General features: G+C 42.4%; 1 protein-coding gene across 1 annotated transcript in view; it reads right to left on the bottom strand.

Moving 5' to 3' along the window:
• The window catches only part of TXNRD2 (thioredoxin reductase 2), a 185,084-nt gene that overhangs the window by 156,094 nt on the left and 8,332 nt on the right, over positions 1-20,658 (bottom strand). The window contains exons 2-5 of the mRNA XM_073628864.1: positions 16,597-16,665; positions 7,098-7,154; positions 2,241-2,385; positions 67-141 (exon numbers count right to left, since the gene is read on the bottom strand). Of these exons, the coding sequence (XP_073484965.1) occupies positions 67-141; positions 2,241-2,385; positions 7,098-7,154; positions 16,597-16,665 (346 nt within the window). The remainder of the gene's footprint in view (positions 1-66; positions 142-2,240; positions 2,386-7,097; positions 7,155-16,596; positions 16,666-20,658) is intronic.

Here is a 20,658-nt window from a genome sequence, read left to right as displayed (position 1 = left end):
TGTGATAACATTTTAGCATGCTTGAAGGATAAGATTTTCATGTTTGAAGAATTAAAACTGACTTACTTGTCTTGCAGTTGTACTCTGTGTCCCCAGTTTAATGATTTCACATAATTTTGAACAGCTTGTGCCATTTTTGACCTGAATTTAGGTAAGACAAAAACATTTAAAAAGACAAAAACATCTACACTACTTTCACACCTGGGGAAGTTAAATGGGATCTATAGTGGTTTCACAAATGTTTTCTTTTATTCACTATAGTCAGAATAAAAATCAAAATGTTCAAAAATATTGTTCTTTTATCTAAAATATTGCATTTAAAAGTCTGGCATTTTTATTTTTAGCCAGCAGGAGGAGCTCTGGGCTCATTTTTGGTCTGATCTGTTTAGTAAAAAAGGCCTTTTGTGTAAATTGCTCAAGCTTTACACACAATAAATAAATCAGAGCGGTGACTCCTCACCCTCACTTCTGCTGTCTATATTTTAGAATTGTAAAGATACAGATGTAAAACAGTTTAACAATGTATAATCTTTAAAAAACAAAATATAAAACCACTTCACTTCTGGGGCAATTTTTTTCTATTTTTCACATGTCAAAATCTGCATTTTTTTTACATTTTTTTCTAAAAGCAGGGGCTCTGTAGGGGCTCTGTAAAAAGATGGCAGTTGAAAATGTTTTTAAGTCGCACGGTATTTGCACAATTGTTTTTTAAATTTGTATTTTCATGAACAAAAACACAAAAATACATGTTATTGCACACAAACACAATATAGCAATTCCTGATTTCTTAAACAAAATAAAAGACAGAGGTTAAGTCAATTAAATAGATACCAAAATGTGTAAGGTCTCAATGCTGTGTGCCAACGTAACACTGATAAATTGCAATGCCCCAAATTATCAATAGGTGATGCTTCACATGCCTTTACAGCTTATGAGTTTAGAGTAACTGTATATGAGGGACCTAGAATTATTGCTTTCACTCTGCCATGCACAGTGATATGCTATGTGATGCCCTTTTTTTTTTTTTTTCTCAAACAGAAAAGGTTTTATTGAACATAAGAAATACAGCCAACAGTTCCACAGCATAACCAGTATACATAATCAACAATGTAGATCATACAAGAAAATCAATTAATGCAATATATTATCCTCTCTGAGCCATATATATCACATCCTACTTTTTCAGTACAGGCAAATATTACCTTCAGGTTCCCCAGGAAGAGCTATATAAACACGAAATATCAAACACCTAAACATCTAGATCCAAAAGATTCCCTCTATCATGAGAATAATCGATCATACACCAAATCTACCAGGGCCAGACCAGGGACATCCAGCCAGGAGGCCCACAGCTTATCAAACTTGGCTCGCGTCCCCCTATGCTGATAGATACGTTTTTCCAAACGAAAGGGTGTCTCCCAATTGAGTAATCCACTCCTGCAGTGTAGGAGGTTCAGTGGATTTCCAGTGTCTCAGAATCAGTTTACGAGCCTGAAACAAAGATCGACCAATAGCCTGTCCAGGGATATCCTCCACTGGGAGGCCACCCAATTTTTGTTTACATACACGTGCATGCAATACACAGATAAGTGATGGGGTTGGTTAATTTTTTTGTTATTTTTATTTATTTTATATTTTTAATGTACAACTTTTCTTTTTAATTTTAACCCTATAGGTATCACAATGGGGCCAACAAGCCCCCTATATGATTGCATTCAACGGATGATGGGTACTCTTTATGTATACATCAGAGGTCAATTAGACCCATAGGGGTTAATTTACTAAAACTGGAGAGTGCTAAATCTTGTGCAGCTCTGCATAGAAACCAATCAGCTTCCAGGTATCCAGCTTCCAAAGCTTAATTGAACAAGCTGAAGTTAGAAGGCGATTGGTTTCTATGGACAGCTGCTCCAGATTTTGCACTCTCCAGTTTTAGTAAATTTAGACAGGCTATGATGTACTGTAAGAACCCAGACACAAGGGGGAACCATAAAACAAGATTTTTAAAAGTTTATGGCATCTGACATCACTTCAAAATTAATTTCCACTTTTTAACACTTACTTTGAGTGGAAGATTTTGGATAAACAAAATAACGGAAATGGTATTTAAAATGCTTGTTAAGGTTAGTGTATTAGTAAATTCGATGTGCAGTATAGTTCAGGGGATTTAACACTGCAGCCATGCAGCGTGCGCTATGTTTAGAGCATGATCACAACAGGATAAGGATCAAGCAAGTTACCAGTCATGCTGAATTGGAGAAGGTACATTCCAGCCATAATGGGGGGCATCTTTCAGGGCACCTCCCAGCAGAGCGGCCTGGTGCATCAGTTTTTTGGGAATGCAGCCAACATTTACACATGTACCTCCGATTCCCCATTTGGTGCCTAAGAAAAAATAAAAAATAAACATGCATATGTTGTATTTTGATTGGATGATAGAAGTCAGCAGAGTTTTACCTCACTTACAAAGCTCTGGGGAAAATTCCTATGCAAAGTAAAACTTCCATTGAAAAGTAAACAGTTTATTTGCCTTTAGTAAATGTGTGACGGCAGCTTTCAAAGGTAACCCTTTTATGGTTATCAGGGTACTAAATTCCATTTCCTTTCTAGAAAGGGATTTTTATGTGTGTAGTTAATGCCAGACAACTTGATATTCCCTTTTAAACAAAGCAAAAGAGCTGAGCAAAGGCTTCCATAGCGTAGAAGTTCATGATCCATTTATTGATTACAAAACACCTGGGGATAGCTTTGTACAATCTGAATGTCTGTCAAAGCAAACTAACCCTCTGGATGGTAAGCAGACTGCCTGGCCAAAAGCAAAATCCTCTTACTCTTAGTCAGTCACCGCTTGGTTACTCTCTCTCCCCGTTTAATGTTTCTGCTCTAATGTCGAGGACGGCTGGCGGTGATATGCCTGTGGCCAAGGTAGTCTCTATGCCATCCAGAGCGTTGGTTTGCTTTGACAGGATTCAGACTGTATAATACTATCCCCATGAGTTTCTTTTTTACAATTATTTTATTTAGGACAGACATCTGGGCATTCACAGTTTGTTATCTTAAAGCGGTAGTAAACCGCTGAATTTTTTTTTCTTTCCCTACACCTGTAAGGGAAAAGGCATAAAGCTAGTATGCAATGCATACTAGCTCATTATGAGATACTTACCTTAGAACGAGGCGCCGGCATCTCACCCGGTCCACGCCGAGGGAGCTGACATTTCCCCTCGGCGTGTCTTCCGGGTATCGCGGCTCCGGCGATGTGAGTGCTTGCGCGCAGGAGACTTCTTTCCAGCAAGGTCCGGAGTTTGCCGGGCTTTCAGCCGAGAATCCCCTGTGCGCATGCGCCACTGCAGTCAGCGGCTCATTGCGAGGGGAATATCTCCTAAACCTACAGGTAAGCCTTATTATAGGCTTACCTGTAGGTAAAAGTTTTAAAAATAGGTATACAACCACTTTAAATCACATTGCATATATACGTTCTATACGAGAGCATTTTATTACATCCAAAAGGACAGTATGACATTTTGCCCTTTAGTGGGTCCCAGACCGGTCCCAATCCATTTTTAAGTTTAATATACTAGAAGAGTTTGGATCTCATTAATTCGGGTCCATAGAACTGAGAAAAAGGATAAAGAAGAAGGATAGTTAGCAATTATATAGGGAAAAAGAGGAAGGGAGAATTCAGAGAAGAAGAATTGGGGGGGGAGTAGGGGGGGGGGTCTGGAGGATAATTCTGTGTGAGCCCGCCAGATGCGGGGGCAATCAGTCAGGGCACCTGGATGCTCTGTAACCAGTAGGGTCAATAGTTAGCTATTTAGTTAGTAGGGTGACTTTTAGTCATTCGGGTCGCTGTCAAGGAGGGTTTTTCCTTCGTCTGAAAAGATAAAGCCGTTCCATGGTGACCAGGACTTGGAGTATCGCTCCTGTTGGTGTCGCGCTGTTAGTACTAGGTTTCCAATCTACTTTTCAAATCCACATCCCTACTGTCGGGGGTTGCGGGGATTTCCACCTAAGAGGGATACAAGATTTAGCAGTGTCAAGAAGGTGCCGGATAATAGACTTTTTGTATATCTTCCCTGGTATATTGGTGGCGTGTAGGAGGAAGTATGCTGGGTCATTCGGTATTTTGCGTTCTGTGAGTCTTTGGAGGGTACGTTGGACCTCCGTCCAAAAGTGTTGTAGTTTGGGGCCGGTCCAAAAAATACCCTTGTCTTCCTTGCATCTCCACCACTGATCAGAAGTGTCTGAAAAGATTTTCTTCAGTCTCACTGGGGTTCTGTACCACCTAGTTAGGATCTTAAAGTTGGTCTCCTGTGTTTTCGCGCAAATAGAAGATTTGTACGTAAGCCTGAGAATGTGTTGCTGCTGTGTTGTACTGAAAGTTTTACCTAGGTCCTGTTCCCATTCTTGTATGGAGTTCAAAACATGGAGCTCCGCAGGGGTAATTAATAACTCGTAGTTGGCAAAGAGTGTGTGGGGCATTGCCCCCGTCTCTGAGCAGAATTCTTTGAAGGTGGTAAGGGGCCTGGCAAACAACCCCGGGGCCGGAAGGGTTCTGAAAAGATGGGAGAGCTGGAGGGCCCTCCAAAAGCCCAGCCGGAAAGTGCCCGATTGGTCTACCAGCTCCGGGGTCGTCGGCCACGCCCCCCCCCCCCTCCAAAAAATCGGAAAGCCTGTGTAAGGCCCAAGTCCTTCAGGTTTCGGAAGTTGGAACCGCTAATTCCCGGAGGGAAAAGGGGGTTCCCCATGATTGGGTACAGGGGTGATGTCTTTGAGGATATGTTGGGGGATGAAAGTAGGACTGCACATAGCTTGGCTGTATTGCCTAATAGGGGGTGGTTCTTCATCTCCCGTGAGAGGGAGGTATAACACCACGGGGCTCCACTAAGAGGAACGTCTGATTGGGCCTGTTCTATAAGAACCCATAGTTTAAAATCTGTGTGTCTGTTCCAATCCTACTGAAATGTATCGTTTGGTAATACTTGCGTATATCCGGCACTGCCAGTCCCCTGTATCGTTTAGGTAGCATTAGCTGATTACGCTGTAATCATGGGCGTCTGTGTGCCCAGATGAAGTCAAGGAATGTTGTTTGGGTTTGTTTGAAATAGCTAGCTGGGATATGGACTGGAAGCGCCTGTAGGAGATAGAGAAACTTGGGGAGAATGCTCATTTTAATAATGTTGCAGCGGCCCAACCAAGAATGAAGACCAGTGTTCCGCTTGTCTAAAAGTTGTTTAACTCTACGAAGTAGTGGTGGGAAGTTTAGCTCAAAGATTTTGGCTGTGTTGGAGGGGACCAATGTACCTAAGTACGTCAGCTCCTTGTCAGTCCATTTAAATTTAAAATTGTTCTGTAGTTGTACAATTGATTTATGTGGAAAATTAACCCCCATTGCTTCTAACTTGAAGAAGTTAAACTGGAGGTTTGAGAGCTCTCCGTATCTCCCAAACTCCGTCATCAGGTTAGGGAGTGAAACCAGAGGGTGCGTAAGGGAGAATAGCATGTCATCGGCATAGGCCGAAACTTTGATCCCCAGGAGTTTTGTCTGTGAGTGCATTTGATCACTTTCAAATTTTGCACACTCCTCTCACTTCTAAAAACCAGCTGCATTTCCCTTACTTACCATAGCTTACTACTAGCTGATTATCTGTGTTTTATATTGTGTGCACATACTATATCACATTATGTTTTTTTATGTGGCTTGAACACTGGCACACCTCTAAAAGGATTTTTTGTTTTTGTATGATTTATGTTTCTTTGATGTGGACAAGCTGTTTTTGTTACCTGACACAGGATGCTCAGCACAGCTGTTTGAAACCAGAAAATTATGTGCGTAGATTTTCGCTACCCCTACATAATCTCCAGCCCCTAGTTTGAGGCAGTCTACCTCAAATGATGGCAAAACCAAGGCTGCCATGACTAATGCATATATGTGGGTGTGTTTACTGTTACCCAATATTCTGAGCTTTATCACTGCTTTATGACTACTTCTCTGAATACCCACACACACTGCAAGGGTTTAAATGCTTGTTTAGTGGGTGCCAGAATAAAGCAAAATACTTACCTTGTTCCATAATCCAGAAGGCTCCCTCTATCTCTCTGACTGGTCCAGCTTCGCATCCTCTCTAATTCTCTCTCATCCGCAGTCACATGACCACTCCTTCACATACAATGCAGGGTTAACAGCCCTGCATTGTACGTGATGACGCCGAGGGAACACCCACAGACCAGAGCTTCAGGAGAGGACAGCCCTGGAACCTACTGGAAAGGGGAACTTCAGTAAGTAAGACAGCCTCTTTCTCTACCCCCTAGACCTAGTGAGCATTTAACCCTTACAGTGAGGAGGGACACCACTGCAAGTGTATTTTTCTGTTTGCTTGGTCCATGCAGAACAAATAGGTTTACATTTTTGGCAGAAGTTCATTCAACAACCAAGAATGCAGAGAAATACATATGGGTATTGGAAGCATGTAGCTTAGTTTCCTACCACGTGTAAGCGCTGGTACTAGGTGACAGGCTGTATCCATAGCTGTCACACAGAGGCAGGGAGAGAATCTTCAGCCCCATGTAAACTCCAATTTGAGATACAGTTATATGGAGACAGACATTTATTTCTCATTCCTGCTTTGCAATGCTACACACTGGTTGTACTTCATTGCTCACAAAAAATAATGCACTGCCTATATGACTGATAGCTTATCGCTGGCATGGTCACATTTTTCCAAAAGCTAGGAGAAGTTCCAAAAGGTTAGGAGCCAGCAACCACATATCCAGTTCTGACCCCCACAGGAGCCATATGATCAGTTCACACTATATATATATATATATATATATATAAATATATATATATATATATATATATATACACACACAGAGTGGCTGGTAACCAACCTAACTAGAGGGTTTGCGTGGCGAGCTTATGTTTGGGATATTACGGCATTATGAGACTTCCAGTCACCATGGCATATGGAATTCAGACTGCTCTAACCTGATGGAAAACAGCTGAAATCTGATTGGATTACTGCACTTTGCACTATTAAACACCTGAAAACGTATGATGTATTTGTTTTTAATGCAGAAAATGTACCATATGATCATACCTTTGGGGGATGGCTCCACATAGTCTAACACTGCAACTCTCCCTCCATGTTGGGCAGCTGCAATAAAAACATGACATTTATCCATGAAAAAGAATTGTGCAAGTTTGGCCTGACAAGAAAAGCAAAACAGTGCAGCTGGGTCGCTAGAACAATATAGAATTGTTTATGGCATTAATCAGCATCATGCATAATTTAAACTTTATTCAAAACATGAAAAAAAACAGTCCCATAATTACACTACAAATATAGTTTTGATGCACAAAATATAAGTGATAGTGACAGAGGGATGGGATCTGGCAGAAGGATGGTGGTGGGGGGGATGGGATCAGGGGCAGAGGAATGTTGGTGAGGGTAGGAAGGGATTAGTGGCAGAGGGATGGTGGGATGGATGGGATCAGGGGCAGAGGGATGCATGGGATCAGGGGCAGGGGGATGGTGGGTAGGATGGGATCAGGGCAGAAGGATGGTGGGATTAATGGGATCAGTGGCAGAGGGATGGTGGGATGAATGGGATCAGTGGCAGAGGAATGGTGGGATGGATGAGATCAGTGGCAGAGGAATGGTGGGATGGATGGGATCAGTGGCAGAGGGATGGTGGGATGGATGGGATCAGGGGCAGAGGGATGGATGGGATCAGGGGCAGAGGGATGGTGGGTAGGATGGGATCGGGGCAGAAGGATGGTGGGATGAATGGAATCAGTGGCAGAAGGATGGTGGGATGAATGGGATCAGTCAAGGTGGGATGAATGGGATGAGTGGCAGAGGGATGGTGGGATGAATGGGATCAGTGGCAGAGGGATTGTGGGTTGGATGGGATCAATGGCGGGTGGATGGATGGGATCAAACGGATCAGTGGCAGAGGAATTGTGGGATGGACGGGTTTAGGCAGAGGCATTGTAGTGGGGGGGTGGGATCAGGCACAGGGATGATGGTGGAAGAGGTGGGTTCAGGCAGATGCATGGTGGTGGGATAGATGGGATCAGGCAGAAGCATTGTGGTGGGATGGATGGGATCAGGCAGAAGCATTGTGGTGGGATGGATGGGATCAGGCAGAGGCATGGTGGGGGGGGAAATCGGGCAGAAGCATGGTGGTGGGGGGTATTGGATCAGGCCGAAGGATGGTGTGGGGATAAGACCAGGCAGAGGGATGGTGGTGGGATGGATGGGATCAGGCAGAGGCATGGTAGTGGGGGGGGGAATGTGAGCAGTGACACTGGCACTCACCTGCTCTCAGTGTCAGTCCATTACCCCTCCTCCATGCTCCGTGTGTCTCTGCCTCTCTTCTCCCTTCCGATGCCTCCAGTAATGCCACTTCTGACATCGGGTCTTCTCGAGCTCCTCCCCCTTCACTCTACTGGCTGTCAGCTCATCAGCTGACTTTCTGCTTCAGTGAAGGGGAGGGGGCTTTATCCACGAGGCAGGCTTTGCCGCTGTGTATCTCCAGGAGAGGCAGAGCCCCACACAGAGCGACGGATGACGCCATCGGAGATCGATTCGGCCAACTCTCAGCATCGATGCAGAATCGTGAATGTCTGAATCACGATGCATCGATTATAGTCAACACCCCTAGTTTCCTCTGGGTACTCTGGTTTCCTTCTACACTCCAAAGACATGCTGGTAGCTTAATTGGATCCTGTCTAACTTGGCCCTAGTATGTATATGAATGAATGCGAGTTGAAAACCTTAGACTGTAAACTATTTGTGGGCAGGGACTGATGCGTAAATTGTCGGCACTATATAAGTACCTGTAATAAATAAACAATGCCTGGCACCAAGGAGAATTGAGCAGGTTAAAGCAGGTCAGCTATGCAACTTAGACATGTATTTAGGTATATTATAATAGAAAGGGGCAAGGGAACCCATGCAGGATTTTAAGCACAAAAGTACAACTGTACTTTAAAGTTGAGGAATTAAAAAAGGCTTTTTGGATGTCAGTTGGCTCTTCAATAGACAAGGAAAGCATCCAGATGTATCTCCCATTGGCAGACGATTCAAATGATGCTCCATAGGTGGTACCTCACCCTGCAACTACTAGCAAAACGATCCCCTTGTCAAAACTTCTCGCTGTGCAGGAGAAACTGTGCACAGCTGGTCTCATTGTTTCATATCTGGTGGACTTGTCCAGAAATTGTGCGCTTCTGGGCACAGGCTTGGAAAGATCAGTTTGTAAATGGATAGAAAACTGGCTAAAAGACCAAATTCAGAGAGTAGTGGTTAATGATTCTTACTCTGAATGGTCGAAGGTTATCAGTGGTGTACCCAAAGGTCCAGTGTTGGGACCCTTACTTTTTAACATCTTTATAAATGATATAAGGTCTGGGATTAAAAGTACCATTTCAGTCTTTGCAGATGACACCAAGCTATGCAGTGGAATAACGTCCTTATAGGATGTCTCCAACTTACAAGCTGACCTCAATACACTGTCTAACTGGGTGACTAAGTGCAGATGAGGTTTAATGTTTATAAATGTAAAGTTATGCACTTGGGGGCTAAGAATATGCATGCATCATACATACTAGGGGGAGTGTAACTGGGGGAATCCATAGTGGAGAAGGATCTGAGGGTTTTGTTAGGTCATAAGCTTAATAGGATGCAATGCCAAACTGTGGTTTTCAAAGCAAACAAAGTCCTTTCTGGTATTAAGAGAGGTATGGACTCCAGAGAGAGATATCATTTTGCCCCTGTACAAATCAGTAAGGCCTCATCTGGAATATGCAGTTCAGTTTTGGGCACAAGTTCTCAAAAAAGATATGGGGGAACTGGAGAAGGTGCAGAGAAGGGCACAAATTGATAAGAGGCATGGAGGACCTCGGCTATGAGAATAGATTAGAGGAACTGAATTTATTCTCTCTTGAGAAGAGGAGATTAAGGGGGGATATGATCAATATGTACAAATACATAAGTGGTCCATATAGTGAACTTGGTGTTGAGTTATTCACTTTAAGGTCATCACAGAGGACAAAGGGGCACTCTTTACGTCTAGAGGAAAAAAGATTTAATCTCCAAAATATGCAAAGGTTTCTTCACAGTAAGAGCTGTGAAAATGTGGAATAGACTCCCTCCAGAGGTGGTTCTGGACAGCTCAGTAGATTGCTTTAAAAAAGGCCTGGATCCTTTCTTTCTTTCTTTATTGTACATAATATAACTGGGTACTAACATTTATAGGTAAAGTTGATCCAGGGAAAATCCGATTGCCTCTCGGAGGATTAGGAAGGATTGCTTTCCCCTGCTGTAGCAAATTGGATCATGCTTTGCTGGGGTTTTGCTCCTTCTTCTGGATCAACTGTGGGTGAAGGATTGTGTATATGGGATTATATGATTTATTTATTTTTTTTGGCTGAATTAGTGGACTTTTTTCAACCTGACCAACTATGTTTTCTTTTTCATAGGGTCAGTTACTAATCTAACTCATGCTTCCAAACCAGTCTTAGCTCTCTTTGGAGTTGGCATTTTAAACTTAAAGTGGATGTAAACCCTCACATATACCCAGTGAGGTGAATAGCCTCAGATAATACACAGGGTCGAAACAAAACCTCCTACATACATTTTACATGTATATCTGCTGTCTTCAGCTTTATACATCCTTTAGAATGGGCACATCGTGTTACAGATTTTTCTCTTCCTGTTCAGCACTGGGAGTGGATTATTGGCATACAGCCAACACTGCTGATTGGAGGAAATGCCCACACCCCCCCTCCACATTGGCAAAGGAAGGAAGTAATGTGCAGTGTTCTGCTGTGAGAAGGCAAGCTTTCTGCTAATCTATTTATAGCAACCTCCCATGACACAAACTTCAGGGTGCTTTTATCTCCCGTCTCAGAGGACTTATCAGAAGTTATCAGGCTGAGGACTTATCAGAAGTTATCAGGCTGATAACAGAGCTACAGCCGAGACTCATTGCTTTGGAGAGAGATAAGAAAACACTACAGATATTTGTGCCCAGCTCAAATTTCATGATTCGGGTTTACATCCACTTTAAACGTTAGTCATGAAGGATCCTCGCATTCATGGTATATTTTGTCAATTTCAAAATATATGGGCCTTATGGGGTAAATTTACTAAATGTTTACCGCATGCGATAAAGGTATCGTGTTACTCATTTGCATAAATTATTCCATGAGGCAAATTAAGTCCAATTCACAAAAATAAAAAATTATGCAGTATTTACCAGAAAAAAAAATGTGCTGGTAAATACCACATAAAAAGCTCTTTAGTTCAATTCACAAACGGACCAGAGCGTTAAAAAGCATACCACCAGGGTTTTTCTGGCGCTATCACATGTGTTTTTTTGTCAAAAAACAGCCTGGGGGTCCCAAATAGCTGGTTACTAAGCAGCAGGCTGAGAAGCGAGCCGGGCTTCCCCACTCACAGCGGATTGTGAAAAAAAAAAAAAAAAAAAACAGACAATTAAAAGGTATTAAAAAAAAAAAAAAAAAAAAAAAAAAAAAAAAGCACCGATGTCGATGGGGACAAGGGCCTCATCCCCACAGCTGTGGCTAGTGGTTGTGGGGGTCTGCGGGCAGGAGGCTAATCGGAATTTGGAAGTCCCCTTTAAAAAGTCCCCTTTAAGAAGCCCCCTTTAAAAAGCCCCCCCCTGTGAATGAGTATGGAGTAAAAAAAGTGTCACATGGTAATAAAAACACAATTTTATTAAAAAAATTAAAAAATAGTGTCCCCCAATGTAAATCCACCATCAATCACGCCGCCCGCCGGACCCAAAAAAGAAAAAATAACAAAGGCACTCCCACCGTCAGTGAAGGCTGGCTGCCTACTGCAGGCTCCGACGTGTGACATTTCTTATATAGGTAAGGGGCGGGGCCACCTGGCTACATCATCTGGTGACCCTGCCCCCTTGTGACATCACGGACCGATGTATGCTGGGTTGCACCAATGGTGGGAGCGTCTGTTATTTTTTCTTTGTCAGGTCAGGGGGGGCTATTTTTTTTTAACCACTTCAGCCCCGGAAGATTTGACCCCCTTCCTGACCAGAGCACTTTTTACAATTTGGCACTGCATAATTTTAATTGACAATTGCGCGGTCGTGCGACATTGTACCCTAACGAAATTTGCGTCCTTTTTTCCCACAAATAGAGATTTCTTTTGGTGGTATTTGTTTAGCAGAGTTGCCGCACAATTTGCCTGTTCTCCGGCACGCCCACCTTAATATCTCCCTAAAGCAACACCTTTGGCCGATTCCTACCGTGTGTTCCTATCGTGTCTACCTACCTGGCGATCCCTGGAGTTCCTGCGGAGTCCAACTCAGAGGTTCCAACTGCCGGGATATCTTCCTATCCGCCCTGGGTGGCACATTTCCCTTTAGACTCCATGTCGCTGACAGGGGAGTCCATTCCATCCGGTAAGAGTTTATACTTATCATTCTCTCATTGATGCCGTCTTTCATCTGATGTGGTTTCCTTCTACGGATCAACCTAGTTTCTTGCCAGCACTTGGAAAAACCACCATCCCCAGTGATTGTATCCGTGTTCACACACAGTTGGATATTACACATTTCATTCATCTGCTTTTTGGTCTATAGACTTTTTTCACTTATTTAGCTCACCATATTGTGTTGAAGGACTTGTGACTACATGGACTTTATCATGTTTTATCATTAATAGTCCTTTATCATGCGCTACATTTTTTCCTATTTTGTATATTATTGTTTTTGTCACACTGTATGTAGCTGCTCTTCTCTCACTGGTTAGCGCAGTGTTTTTTTTTTGCACATTTACATATTGGTATTTGATCACCTCTGCAGTTTTTATTTTTTGTGCAATTAACAAAAAAAAGAGTGACAAACTTGAAAAAAAAATATATTTTTTACTATAATAAATATCCTCAAAAATGTTTTTAAAAAACAAATTTCTTCATCAGTTTAGATATATATTTATATTAAAAAAAAAAAAAACAATAATAATTGCAATAAGCGTATATTGATTGGTTTGCACAAAAGTTATAGCGTCTACAAACTATGGAACTATGGGAAAGATTTATGGCATTTTTATTATTTATTTTTTTAATAGTAATGCCGGTGATCAGTGATTTTTATTGGTACTGAGACATTGCGACAGACAGATCGGACACTTTTGACACATTTTTGGGACCATTGACATTTATACAGTGATCAGAGCTATAAAAATGCACTGATTACTGTGCAAATGTCACTGGTAGGGAAGGGGTTAACACTAGGGGGCAATCAAGGGGTTAAATGTGTGTTCCCTTAGCATGTTCTAACTGTGAGGGGATAGGACTGACTGGGGGAGGTGACATATCGTTGTTCCTACTTAGTAGGAACAAACGATATGTCTCTTCTCCCCTGACAGAACAGGGATTTGTGTGTTTACTCACACAAATCCCGTGCTGGCTTTTGTGCACAAGATCGCTCCCGCCGGCCACGCACATTGGGTCCCCTGCCATGCAGCAGACACGCGCTCACCCTCTGACCGCTTTTAAAGGGGACCCCGTACGGGGTTTCGCGCAGCAGTGCCATTGTGCCACACTATGCGTGAGCCACTCAGGAACCAGTTAATAAAAGAATTGTCAAAAACGGTGTGTTTTTATTACCTTGCAACACTTTTTTGGTGAATGGGTAGATGGGTAGGGGTACGATGTACCGGATATTCATTCACATGGGGGGCGGAATCTGGGGGCCCCCCTTCTTAAAGGGGGCTTCCAGATTCCGATTAGCCCCCTGCCCGCAGACCCCCACAAAGAGGCCCTTGTCCCCATCAACATGAGCAGCAGAGCCCGCCCTGCCCCAAAGCACCATTATTTAACTCAGAGTGAATCAATTCCTATGGCTCTGAGATAACCATTGTTGTTTATTGTAGAGTTATTTTTGATGCAAACCATATATGCAGAACACTATTAGGTATCACATCATACTGAAGTGTTTTTCCTAATGCCTTGCTCTGACAAACCAAATTCAACATGGCGTGCACCTTGCTAACTAAAGATGATGAGACATGTATATGGCTGTTTTTCTTTATTTGTCCTTTTCTTTCCCTTTCCTCCCTTACTTTTTGACCTGAAAACCCTTTTCCCTCTTCTACTGACCCCCTACCCTCCCCCCCTTCTTTTCCTTCTACTCTTTTTTCTTGCTTTATTGACAATACAGAAGATGCACTGGACTCAGATAACCCCAGGGGGCCAGTTCACACCATGCCTTCACATTAATTCACATGCAGTTATGTGTGGTGTGATTTTTAGCCTATTTTAAAATTGACCAAAATTAAACCTACTTTTTGAAGTGGAACTTCCCCTTTTGGGTGGAGCTCCGCTTTAGTGAATGTGCAACTACCTTCATTGTGGTTTTATATCTGCCACTAGTTTAGTTTTAGGGCCTGTTCACACCAAATGCAGTGACTAGGGTTTTTTATGCACCTGATCAATGCCAATCACTGCAAGGGGACATAGAAAACAATTGCTTTCTATGTACCCTGGCCACGCCACAACTTAGCATTCTTCTGCATCACACTGCACCCCACATGCAACAAGCTGCAGTGCGGAAACTTGAATTGAGTGTAACTTTGTATGGTCTTTATAAAGTAAAAAAAAAAAGAAAAACGGTAAAGAGAGCATGGTACTGACCCCCCCCCCCAAATCCTGTTTTATGAAAGGTTCACACCAGCCTGCTTGGTAAAATGCAGTATTTTACTGTGTGGGCAGCTGTCAGTGTGACAACACTGCTTGCTTTTTTTTTATTGTATTTAAAGTGGAACTTCAGTCATTTTTTCATCTTTCTATCTATTAAATCTTCTGCCCTTGTTGTTTTTAACTTTGGATAGTAAAACATTTGATTTTCTGCCAGTAAATACCTTATACAGCCCACTTCCTGTTTCTTGTCTGGTAAAAAGCCTAGACTTATTACATCATGCATAGCTCTTTGCCAGGAACGGAGGGCGGGATGAGTCATAAGAGGGCCAAAGAGAGCTGCAGAGCTGGATGTGTGCCTCTGTGTAAATCCAGCAAGGGAACAGGCAGCAGCTTCAGCTGCCCACAGTTAAAATGGATGCAGCCAGACTCAGTGGAGGGAGATTTCTGCAGCACAATTGGCAAGTACAGAATACCAGTATATATAAAATAATATGCAAAGTGGTTGGAGGGAAGCTTCAGAATGGCAAATATGTTTTTATTACAAATTATGTGAGCAGACTGCAGTTCCTCTTTAAAGCGCAACATTTCTCTGCATTGCACAGTGCGTCACACCAGCATTGTGATCTTAACGAGCACCAAGAAAACAATTGTTTCTTATGTGTCTCAGCAGTGACCTGATTTATACAGTGCAGAAAAACACAGGTCATCTCACATTGTGTGAACAAACCCTTTGTTTGTGACAACTGTGTACAGGCCCTAAGGAAAATGTGTGTCATTAGAAATATCAGGGCTGTTGCTGTGCACTTTTTCTAATAATGCCAATTGCCAGGCAGTCACGCTGGGACCCTCTTGTATTACAGACCAAGAACAAAAATGTAAATACAAAACGTTTGACTTTACTGTGACTCTCCTGATATACATGGGTGTTCCATTCAAAGTACTGAAGCCAATGAGTCAGCACAACAGACAAGCAACTAGCATTTTGCAACGGTAAGTTTGCAATGGCAGCCTACTATTTTTATCATAGAAAGTTTCTTTTAAAGCTTAATTAAGTGTCACGCCTTTTTATCTCTGTATAATCCTGTATTTCTGCATGTTATGAATTGTGATTGATGTTTGCTTGAAAATCCTTCAAAACAATGCCACTTCCAGCCATTACATTGCAGTGGTCTGCGCAAGCAGAGCTGAGTAACATACAAAATACAAGCTTCCTCACACAAACTTGTGTTGCAGAAAAGGGGGATGGGGCATGTCTGACCAGATCTGTTATATTGTTGAGTGTACTAGGTCTTAGGCTGGCCATACAGAACTTGACTCCCCCATCCAAAAAAATGTGGATTGGGCAATTCCTTTTTGCTGCACTAATGTATTCTGACAGCAGGGAAACTTCCCCACCGTCAGAATATACTGATCAGCACTGATATAGCTGACAACATTTTCGAAAGGCTGGTTGTACAAAAGTCAATCAACAGATCACCTTGTGTAAAGCAGCCTGCCCCCTCCCTCATGGATCGAAATTCGTCCAGTTCCTGCTGAACCAAACCAATTTCAATCCATGTATGGCCAGCTTTACTTTGGTGCATATTCATATTTAGACACACTGAAGAACCGCTGTAAATGAACATTTAGGTAAGACTATGAAAATAGAGGTGAACTGACCTTCACTGGGCTTTAAAATATTTAAATTAAAAAATATTTTATTACTGTTCCAAGAATATTACTGGCCAGCTTCAACCACTAATAGCAAGTACATGACTGCTAGTGCCAAGATTCATCAAAGCTGAGCAGCATCACCTCCAATTACAAGTCTGACCCACAATTGAGCAAATATGAAAAAAAAAAAAATACTGTATTTTATCCAGATACTGAATTCATCATTCAATTACAAACACTGGAGTCTTACCTTCTTTTGCACATGCGAGACCTCCAGAACCTCCACCAATCACCAACAAATCATAATCATAATGCAAGGCTGTGGGACAAAAAATAAAAAAGAACAGATGACAGGATAAACAAAACAAGCAATAATTAACTGACCATTCAGTTCTAATTTATTTTTGTAACATTCAACAGAAGATGTATAGTTATAAAATATATAAAATGAAAATAACACAATTTCTGCAATTCTGTGAAAGTGTCACACTGCATCACCAGGCATTGTGTCCACGAACACTGAGTGTGAAACACAAATCACAGGGATCAGAATGAGATGGAAAGTGTAGTAAGCCAAAGATCAGTTATTAAGCCCTATTTAAAGCGTTTATTACCCCAAAAAATAAAAAAAATGGATCCTGTTCCTTTAAAGCATGTTATACATACAGCACAGTGCTTGTACTGTGTTATTTGTCTCTTTGTATTACCTGAAATACCTGGCTGGTCCCGCCCTCCCCTTTGTAAACGGACCACGGTTGATCAAGGCTGCTGAGCCCTGACACTGTGGTCAGTTTATGTGCCTCCGTCATCCACTGTGTCTCCTGTCCTGCTCTGTCCTTTCCCCCTCCCTCCCTGTCAGCTCTGTGTCCATGCCCACCCCCTTCCCACTGCTGAAAATTACTATTGTGACAGACCTAGCCGGGAGAGAGACTTTTGGAGGGGACTGTATGCTAGCCTCTTGCCGATCGATCGGGGGCCCTTGCATTTGGGGGAACGGTGCTCTTTGTGAGCTGTATGCCTGGGGACCCTTGAGGTGGTATTACTGTGGATTCGGGTCCTGGTCCCCCAGGACACACAGACTCTGGGGACACTGGATTTGCCATATTGGTATAGTGGCTGATTCATAATGCTGGGACAGATACTGTTAGGAGATGCTGATGTAAATTCCAGCACCTGTCTGTCTGTTGTCTGCTAAAATGTGTATTGTAAATAAGTCTATAGTATGGGATCTAAGAGTCATTAGATCCCCATTGTTGTTTGTGTTAATTAACTCTGCTATTGTGTGAAGAAGAGTCTATGTTGATTGTGATAATGTTGATTGGATTTTCTGAACTACAAGACGGCCAGTCTGGCCTAAAAGTCATTTCTGAGTCATCTAGGCTGTCTAAAGGGATTAGTTAATTAGCTCATGTTAATTAGGTTAAAGCTGTATTGTTAGAGTAATATGAGCAGGAGGTCTGCACCTCCACTTTTAGTGTATAAAAGCTTGTATTTTGCAATAAAGTGAGATTCCTGTTTGAACTTACATACAGCATGCCTGGTGTTTGTTCTGAGCTATCACAACTGGATTAGAATGGCACATAGCTGTAGTTCTAATCCCGGAACATTGGATGACCGAACAATCAGATTTTGCGATCTGCAATCTGATTCTATAGCTGCAGAGGAGTGTCGGGAGAGTGGAACCGAGCGATCAAGGGGCTCGTTACAACTATATTCTCTGTTTATTAATGTAAGCTGCCCCAGTGTCTGTGCCTTATATATACCGGTTATATACTGGATTTTAAAGCTCACGTGACCGACCACCTCTCTCCTCCTTCCCTCTTGACTGACGTCAGTGGGAGATTCTCGGCCCCGCCTGTTGCATCTGTCAGGCCGAGAAAAAAAAGAGAGTCGGCGGGTCACATGAGCGTCGAGCAGCTCTCCGAAATTAGGTATATAGCTGCATTTTGTTTTTTATAAGGCACAGACACAGGGTCAGTTTACATTAATAAACAGAGAGGGGACAGCGTAAATTGTACATAGTGGGTTAACAACCACTTTAATATTTGAACCATATTTTCCAAGCTACTAAGAGATCTTTTAGGGCTCATTTGGACAGGTGGCAAAATGCAGCTGGATTGTAGCGCTCAGATGCAGCTAAACTCCATATCAGGATGCAGCATCCCTTTTGTGTTATGGCAGCATGAAAAGATGATTTTATATATATATAATATAATATATATATATATATATATACACACACACACACACACAGTATCTCACAAAAGTGAGTACACTCCTCACATTTTTGTAAATATTTTATTATATCTTTTCATGTGACAACACTGAAGAAATAACACTTTACTACAATGTAAAGTAGTGAGTGTACAGCTTGTATAACAGTGTAAATTTGCCGTCCCCTCAAAATAACTCAACGCACAGCCATTAATGTCTAAACCGCTGGCAAAAAAAAGTGCGTATACCCCATAGTGAAAATGTCCAAATTGGGCCCAATTAGCCATTTTGCCTCCCTGGTGTCATGTGACTCAGTGTTACAAGGTCTCAGGTGTGAATGGGGAGCAGGTGTGTTAAATTTGGTGTTATCGCTCTCACTCTCTCATAATGGTCACTGGAAGTTCAACATGGCACCTCATGGCAAAGAACTTTCTGAGGATCTGAAAAAAAGAATTGTTGCTCTACATAAAGATGGCCTAAGCTATAAGAAGATTGCCAAGACCCTGAAACTGAGCTGCATCACTGTGGCCAAGACCATATAGCGGTTTAACAGGACAGGTTCCACTCAGAACAGGCCTCGCCATGGTCAACCAAAGAAGTTGAGTGCAGGGGCTCAGCGTTATATTCAGAGGTTGTCTTTGGGAAATAGACGTATGAGTGCTGCCAGCATTGCTGCAGAGGTTGAAGGGGTGGGGGGGTCAGCCTGTCAGTGCTCAGATCATACGCAGCACACTGCATCAAATTGATCTGCATGGCTGTCGTCCCAGAATGAAGCCTCTTCTAAAGAGGATGCACAAGTAAGCCAGAAAACAGTTTGCTGAAGACAAGCAGACTATAGGCATGAGTTACCGGAACCATGTTCTGTGGTCTGATGAGACCAAGATAAACTTATTTGGTTCAGATGGTGTCAAGTATGTGAGGTAGCAACCAGGTGAGGAGTACAAAGACAAGCGTGTCTTGCCTACAGTCAAGCATGGTGGTGGGAGTGTCATGGTCTGGGACTGCATGAGTGCTGCCGGCACTGGGGAGCTACAGTTCATTGAGGGAACCATGAATGCCAACATGTACTGTGATATACTGATGCAGAGCATGATCTCCTCCCTTTGGAGACTGGGCTGCAGGGCAGTATTCCTACATGAGAACGACCCCAAACACACCTCCAAAGTGACCACTGCCTTGCTAAAGAAGCGGAGGCTAAAGGGGATGAACTGGCCAAGCATGTCTCCAGACCTAAACCCTATTGAGAATCTGTGGGGCATCTTCCAATGGAAGGTGGAGGACCGCAAGGTCTCTAACATCCATGATGTCGTCATGGAGGAGTGGAAGAGGAATCCAGTGGCAACCTGTGAAGCTCTGGTAAACTCCATGCCCAAGAGGGTTAAGGCAGTGCTGGAAAATAATGGTGGCCACACAAAATATTAACAATTTGGGCCCAATTTGGACATTTTCACTTAGGGGTGTACTCACTTTTGTTGCCAGTGGTTTAGACATTAATGGCTGTGTGTTGAATTATTTTGAGGGGACAGCAATTTTACACTGTTATACAAGCTGCACACTCACTACTTTACATTGTAGCAAAGTGTAATTTCTTCAGTGTTGTCACATGAAAAGATATAATAAAATATTTACAAAAATGTGAGGGGTGTACTAACTTTTGTGAGATACTGTATATTATATATATATTATATACACACACTTATACACACATACTGTGGATATGGAATGGATATTTATAAATAAAAATTTATATGTGTGTGCGTACATATTTTTAGCAATTTTTTGTTCATTATGTTGCCCCAAAAAATGTCTTGGCTGATTTAGGCTCCATTCACACTTGTGCAACATTGGAATTGTGCAACATTTGAAGCAATTTTGGATGGGTGCGACTTGCATGTGACTTGTTGTTCTGCTACAAATTCGGACCCACTAATGCATGTAAAACATTCTGGTATGAATTTGATGCAACATTTGAGGGTTAACATTGAAGTCTATTGCCCTCAAGTTGCATGAAAGTTGGACCAAAGTAGTTCATGAACTACAACGATATTGAACAGAGCAACCCATTACCTCCATTTCTGGAGTGCCCGGCTGCCTGCTC

This window comes from Aquarana catesbeiana, linkage group LG01 (genome assembly GCF_042186555.1).
Source record: "Aquarana catesbeiana isolate 2022-GZ linkage group LG01, ASM4218655v1, whole genome shotgun sequence".
NCBI lineage: Eukaryota > Metazoa > Chordata > Amphibia > Anura > Ranidae > Aquarana > Aquarana catesbeiana.
The sequence above is the reverse complement of the archived record's forward strand: the minus strand, read 5'-3'. Positions and strand labels throughout refer to the sequence as shown.